Source organism: Bufo bufo, chromosome 11 (assembly GCF_905171765.1).
Source record: "Bufo bufo chromosome 11, aBufBuf1.1, whole genome shotgun sequence".
In the NCBI taxonomy this organism is placed as follows: Eukaryota; Metazoa; Chordata; class Amphibia; order Anura; family Bufonidae; genus Bufo; species Bufo bufo.
In genome coordinates, this window is record NC_053399.1 from 102221156 (window position 1) to 102227838 (window position 6683).

General features: G+C 56.6%; 1 protein-coding gene across 50 annotated transcripts; it reads left to right on the top strand.

The window, feature by feature from the left end:
• The first annotated feature begins 1 nt into the window (after window position 1).
• On the top strand, window positions 2–6216 carry LOC120982510. 50 transcript variants are annotated; one of them, XM_040412723.1, is made up of 13 exons: window positions 2–597; window positions 644–833; window positions 1614–1699; window positions 1745–1882; window positions 1920–2195; window positions 2288–2569; window positions 2653–2738; window positions 2822–3005; window positions 3143–3180; window positions 4303–5367; window positions 5414–5551; window positions 5642–5687; window positions 5779–6216. In XM_040412723.1, exons 1-9 carry the CDS (start codon window positions 507–509, stop codon window positions 3169–3171), a joined length of 1362 nt encoding a protein of 453 aa, XP_040268657.1. In that variant the 5' UTR covers window positions 2–506; the 3' UTR covers window positions 3172–3180; window positions 4303–5367; window positions 5414–5551; window positions 5642–5687; window positions 5779–6216. The 50 variants fall into 50 exon arrangements, 23 of the variants coding, with proteins under 23 accessions (XP_040268657.1, XP_040268660.1, XP_040268650.1 ...); XM_040412707.1 differs by lacking the exons at window positions 2–597; window positions 644–833; window positions 1614–1699; window positions 1745–1882; window positions 3143–3180 and adding exons at window positions 1492–1516; window positions 3051–3142; window positions 3189–3325; window positions 3501–3960; window positions 4007–4052 and having other exon boundaries at window positions 4725–5367; window positions 5779–6214; XM_040412726.1 differs by lacking the exons at window positions 4303–5367; window positions 5414–5551; window positions 5642–5687; window positions 5779–6216 and adding exons at window positions 3234–3371; window positions 3409–4058; window positions 4142–4187 and having other exon boundaries at window positions 2653–2790; window positions 2966–3005; window positions 3051–3188.
• The last annotated feature ends 467 nt before the right edge of the window (window positions 6217–6683 follow it).

The following is a 6683-nucleotide window of genomic DNA, read 5'->3' on the forward strand; positions in this document are numbered from 1 at the left end:
GATCCATCACCAGCACAGGCTCCATCATCGGGTGCAGGGATCCATCACCAGCACAGGCTCCATCATCGGGTGCAGGGATCCATCACCAGCACAGGCTCCATCATCGGGTGCAGGGATCCATCACCAGCACAGGCTCCATCATCGGGTGCAGGGATCCATCACCAGCACAGGCTCCATCATCGGGTGCAGGGATCCATCACCAGCACAGGCTCCATCACCAGCACAGGCTCCATCAACAGTAAACATGTGCAGTCCCTGGCCAGGCCAGAGGTATCTTCAACTGACGAGGTTGGCAGTCACCAGAAGTGAACTGTTCTCAGGCTTTGTAATGTCATGGCGCCATCTGCTGGAGGTCACTATAAATAACACCCTGCAGTCATACACCTGACGAGTACATTACCACATAGACCATGTGACTATGGGGGTGGGGGGTGCAGAGATCCCCTCCCCACAGGAACAGGTGTAGGGAACACTAAACCAAAAGGGGCCCTGTTGTACTCCTTGATATGGGCCCTTTCTCAGTGTGGGCTGTTATGTGGATGGGTCACCAGGTGGAGGTGTGGAGCAGTGTGGGCTGTTATGTGGATGGGTCACCAGGCGGAGGTGTGGAGCTGTGTGGGCAGTGACGTGGATGGGTCACCAGGTGGAGGTGTGGAGCTGTGTGGGCTGTTATGTGGATGGGTCACCAGATGGAGGTGTGGAGCAGTGTGGGCAGTGACGTGGATGGGTCACCAGGTGGAGGTGTGGAGCTGTGTGGGCTGTTATGTGGATGGGTCACCAGGTGGAGGTGTGGAGCAGTGTGGGCTGTTATGTGGATGGGTCACCAGGTGGAGGTGTGGAGCTGTGTGGGCTGTTATGTGGATGGGTCACCAGATGGAGGTGTGGAGCTGTGTGGGCAGTGACGTGGATGGGTCACCAGATGGAGGTGTGGAGCTGTGTGGGCTGTTATGTGGATGGGTCACCAGGTGGAGGTGTGGAGCAGTGTGGGCTGTTATGTGGATGGGTCACCAGGTGGAGGTGTGGAGCTGTGTGGGCTGTTATGTGGATGGGTCACCAGGTGGAGGTGTGGAGCTGTGTGGGCAGTGACGTGGATGGGTCACCAGGTGGAGGTGTGGAGCTGTGTGGGCAGTGACGTGGATGGGTCACCAGGTGGAGGTGTGGTGCAGTGTGGGCTGTTATGTGGATGGGTCACCAGGTGGAGGTGTGGAGCTGTGTGGGCAGTGACGTGGATGGGTCACCAGGTGGAGGTGTGGAGCTGTGTGGGCTGTTATGTGGATGGGTCACCAGGTGGAGGTGTGGAGCTGTGTGGGCAGTGACGTGGATGGGTCACCAGGTGGAGGTGTGGAGCTGTGTGGGCTGTTATGTGGATGGGTCACCAGGTGGAGGTGTGGAGCAGTGTGGGCTGTTATAGGATGGGTCACCAGGTGGAGGTGTGGAGCTGTGTGGGCTGTTATGTGGATGGGTCACCAGGTGGAGGTGTGGAGCAGTGTGGGCAGTGACGTGGATGGGTCAACAGGTGGAGGTGTGGAGCTGTGTGGGCTGTTATAGGATGGGTCACCAGGTGGAGGTGTGGAGCTGTGTGGGCTGTTATGTGGATGGGTCACCAGATGGAGGTGTGGAGCTGTGTGGGCTGTTATGTGGATGGGTCACCAGGTGGAGGTGTGGAGCAGTGTGGGCAGTGACGTGGATGGGTCACCAGGTGGAGGTGTGGAGCAGTGTGGGCTGTTATAGGATGGGTCACCAGGTGGAGGTGTGGAGCTGTGTGGGCTGTTATGTGGATGGGTCACCAGGTGGAGGTGTGGAGCTGTGTGGGCAGTGACGTGGATGGGTCACCAGGTGGAGGTGTGGAGCTGTGTGGGCTGTGACGTGGATGGGTCACCAGGTGGAGGTGTGGAGCAGTGACGTGGATGGGTCACCAGGTGGAGGTGTGGAGCTGTGTGGGCTGTTATGTGGATGGGTCACCAGGTGGAGGTGTGGAGCTGTGTGGGCTGTTATGTGGATGGGTCACCAGGTGGAGGTGTGGAGCAGTGTGGGCTGTTATGTGGATGGGTCACCAGGTGGAGGTGTGGAGCTGTGTGGGCTGTTATGTGGATGGGTCACCAGGTGGAGGTGTGGAGCTGTGTGGGCTGTTATGTGGATGGGTCACCAGATGGAGGTGTGGAGCAGTGTGGGCTGTTATGTGGATGGGTCACCAGGTGGAGGTGTGGAGCAGTGTGGGCAGTGACGTGGATGGGTCACCAGGTGGAGGTGTGGAGCTGTGTGGGCTTTTATGTGGATGGGTCACCAGGTGGAGGTGTGGAGCAGTGTGGGCTGTTATGTGGATGGGTCACCAGATGGAGGTGTGGAGCTGTGTGGGCTGTTATGTGGATGGGTCACCAGGTGGAGGTGTGGAGCTGTGTGGGCTGTTATGTGGATGGGTCACCAGGTGGAGGTGTGGAGCTGTGTGGGCTGTTATGTGGATGGGTCACCAGGTGGAGGTGTGGAGCTGTGTGGGCCGTTATGTGGATGGGTCACCAGGTGGAGGTGTGGAGCAGTGTGGGCTGTTATGTGGATGGGTCACCAGGTGGAGGTGTGGAGCAGTGACGTGGATGGGTCACCAGGTGGAGGTGTGGAGCTGTGTGGGCCATTATGTGGATGGGTCACCGGGTGGAGGTGTGGAGCTGTGTGGGCCGTTATGTGGATGGGTCACCAGGTGGAGGTGTGGAGCTGTGTGGGCTGTTATGTGGATGGGTCACCAGGTGGAGGTGTGGAGCTGTGTGGGCAGTGACGTGGATGGGTCACCAGATGGAGGTGTGGAGCAGTGACGTGGATGGGTCACCAGGTGGAGGTGTGGAGCTGTGTGGGCCGTTATGTGGATGGGTCACCAGGTGGAGGTGTGGAGCTGTGTGGGCTGTTATGTGGATGGGTCACCAGGTGGAGGTGTGGAGCTGTGTGGGCTGTTATGTGGATGGGTCACCAGGTGGAGGTGTGGAGCAGTGTGGGCAGTGACGTGGATGGGTCACCAGGTGGAGGTGTGGAGCTGTGTGGGCTGTTATAGGATGGGTCACCAGGTGGAGGTGTGGAGCTGTGTGGGCTGTTATGTGGATGGGTCACCAGATGGAGGTGTGGAGCTGTGTGGGCTGTTATGTGGATGGGTCACCAGGTGGAGGTGTGGAGCAGTGTGGGCAGTGACGTGGATGGGTCACCAGGTGGAGGTGTGGAGCAGTGTGGGCTGTTATAGGATGGGTCACCAGGTGGAGGTGTGGAGCTGTGTGGGCTGTTATGTGGATGGGTCACCAGGTGGAGGTGTGGAGCTGTGTGGGCAGTGACGTGGATGGGTCACCAGGTGGAGGTGTGGAGCTGTGTGGGCTGTGACGTGGATGGGTCACCAGGTGGAGGTGTGGAGCAGTGACGTGGATGGGTCACCAGGTGGAGGTGTGGAGCTGTGTGGGCTGTTATGTGGATGGGTCACCAGGTGGAGGTGTGGAGCTGTGTGGGCTGTTATGTGGATGGGTCACCAGGTGGAGGTGTGGAGCAGTGTGGGCTGTTATGTGGATGGGTCACCAGGTGGAGGTGTGGAGCTGTGTGGGCTGTTATGTGGATGGGTCACCAGGTGGAGGTGTGGAGCTGTGTGGGCTGTTATGTGGATGGGTCACCAGATGGAGGTGTGGAGCAGTGTGGGCTGTTATGTGGATGGGTCACCAGGTGGAGGTGTGGAGCAGTGTGGGCAGTGACGTGGATGGGTCACCAGGTGGAGGTGTGGAGCTGTGTGGGCTGTTATGTGGATGGGTCACCAGGTGGAGGTGTGGAGCAGTGTGGGCTGTTATGTGGATGGGTCACCAGATGGAGGTGTGGAGCTGTGTGGGCTGTTATGTGGATGGGTCACCAGGTGGAGGTGTGGAGCTGTGTGGGCTGTTATGTGGATGGGTCACCAGGTGGAGGTGTGGAGCTGTGTGGGCTGTTATGTGGATGGGTCACCAGGTGGAGGTGTGGAGCTGTGTGGGCCATTATGTGGATGGGTCACCAGGTGGAGGTGTGGAGCAGTGTGGGCTGTTATGTGGATGGGTCACCAGGTGGAGGTGTGGAGCAGTGACGTGGATGGGTCACCAGGTGGAGGTGTGGAGCTGTGTGGGCCATTATGTGGATGGGTCACCGGGTGGAGGTGTGGAGCTGTGTGGGCCGTTATGTGGATGGGTCACCAGGTGGAGGTGTGGAGCTGTGTGGGCAGTGACGTGGATGGGTCACCAGATGGAGGTGTGGAGCAGTGACGTGGATGGGTCACCAGATGGAGGTGTGGAGCTGTGTGGGCTGTTATGTGGATGGGTCACCAGGCGGAGGTGTGGAGCTGTGTGGGCTGTTATGTGGATGGGTCACCAGATGGAGGTGTGGAGCTGTGTGGGCTGTTATGTGGATGGGTCACCAGGTGGAGGTGTGGAGCTGTGTGGGCAGTGACGTGGATGGGTCACCAGATGGAGGTGTGGAGCTGTGTGGGCTGTTATGTGGATGGGTCACCAGGCGGAGGTGTGGAGCTGTGTGGGCTGTTATGTGGATGGGTCACCAGGTGGAGGTGTGGAGCTGTGTGGGCTGTTATGTGGATGGGTCACCAGGTGGAGGTGTGGAGCTGTGTGGGCAGTGACGTGGATGGGTCACCAGATGGAGGTGTGGAGCTGTGTGGGCTGTTATGTGGATGGGTCACCAGGTGGAGGTGTGGAGCTGTGTGGGCCGTTATGTGGATGGGTCACCAGGTGGAGGTGTGGAGCAGTGTGGGCTGTTATGTGGATGGGTCACCAGATGGAGGTGTGGAGCAGTGTGGGCTGTTATGTGGATGGGTCACCAGGTGGAGGTGTGGAGCTGTGTGGGCTGTTATGTGGATGGGTCACCAGGTGGAGGTGTGGAGCTGTGTGGGCTGTTATGTGGATGGTTCACCAGGTGGAGGTGTGGAGCAGTGTGGGCTGTTATAGGATGGGTCACCAGGCGGAGGTGTGGAGCTGTGTGGGCTGTTATGTGGATGGGTCACCAGGTGGAGGTGTGGAGCTGTGTGGGCTGTTATGTGGATGGGTCACCAGGTGGAGGTGTGGAGCTGTGTGGGCCGTTATGTGGATGGGTCACCAGGTGGAGGTGTGGAGCTGTGTGGGCTGTTATGTGGATGGGTCACCAGGTGGAGGTGTGGAGCTGTGTGGGCTGTTATGTGGATGGGTCACCAGGTGGAGGTGTGGAGCAGTGTGGGCTGTTACGTGGATGGGTCACCAGGTGGAGGTGTGGAGCTGTGTGGGCTGTTATGTGGATGGGTCACCAGGTGGAGGTGTGGAGCTGTGTGGGCTGTTATGTGGATGGGTCACCAGGTGGAGGTGTGGAGCAGTGTGGGCTGTTACGTGGATGGGTCACCAGGTGGAGGTGTGGAGCTGTGTGGGCAGTGACGTGGATGGGTCACCAGGTGGAGGTGTGGAGCTGTGTGGGCTGTTATGTGGATGGGTCACCAGATGGAGGTGTGGAGCTGTGTGGGCTGTTATGTGGATGGGTCGCCAGGTGGAGGTGTGGAGCTGTGTGGGCTGTTATGTGGATGGGTCACCAGGTGGAGGTGTGGAGCTGTGTGGGCTGTTATAGGATGGGTCACCAGGTGGAGGTGTGGAGCTGTGTGGGCTGTTATAGGATGGGTCACCAGGTGGAGGTGTGGAGCTGTGTGGGCTGTTATGTGGATGGGTCACCAGGTGGAGGTGTGGAGCAGTGTGGGCAGTGACGTGGATGGGTCAACAGGTGGAGGTGTGGAGCTGTGTGGGCTGTTATAGGATGGGTCACCAGGTGGAGGTGTGGAGCTGTGTGGGCTGTTATGTGGATGGGTCACCAGATGGAGGTGTGGAGCAGTGTGGGCTGTTATGTGGATGGGTCACCAGGTGGAGGTGTGGAGCAGTGTGGGCTGTTATGTGGATGGGTCACCAGGTGGAGGTGTGGAGCAGTGTGGGCTGTTACGTGGATGGGTCACCAGGTGGAGGTGTGGAGCTGTGTGGGCCGTTATGTGGATGGGTCACCAGGTGGAGGTGTGGAGCAGTGTGGGCTGTTATGTGGATGGGTCACCAGGTGGAGGTGTGGGGACATTATAATCGATTCTATATATTGCTTCTATTATGCACTTGATTCGTCAGTATAATTTATGATTAAGAGGGTGATTATATTTCTCCTATGTACTGCTGGGGGGGGGTATTATACTGTTGGTTGTTATGTATTTGTTATATTACATGGCGGATGATACATTCTGTTATATCTGAATATAATAAATATTTCATATTCCCGTCATCATCTGTTCCCCGATGTGAGTCTATATCACACCCCAGATTCCACGCTGTGTTTGAAGGAACACATCAGTATCTGACCTATAGACATATATTACATCTATCAGTATCTGACCTATAGACATACGGTATATTACATCTATCAGTATCTGACCTATAGACATATATTACATCTATATCAGTATGTGACCTATAGACATATATTACATCTATCAGTATCTGACCTATAGACATATATTACATCTATCAGTATCTGACCTATAGACATATATTACATCTATCAGTATCTGACCTATAGACATATATTACATCTATATCAGTATGTGACCTATAGACATATATTACATCTATATCAGTATGTGACCTATAGACATATATTACATCTATATCAGTATGTGACCTATAGACATATATTAC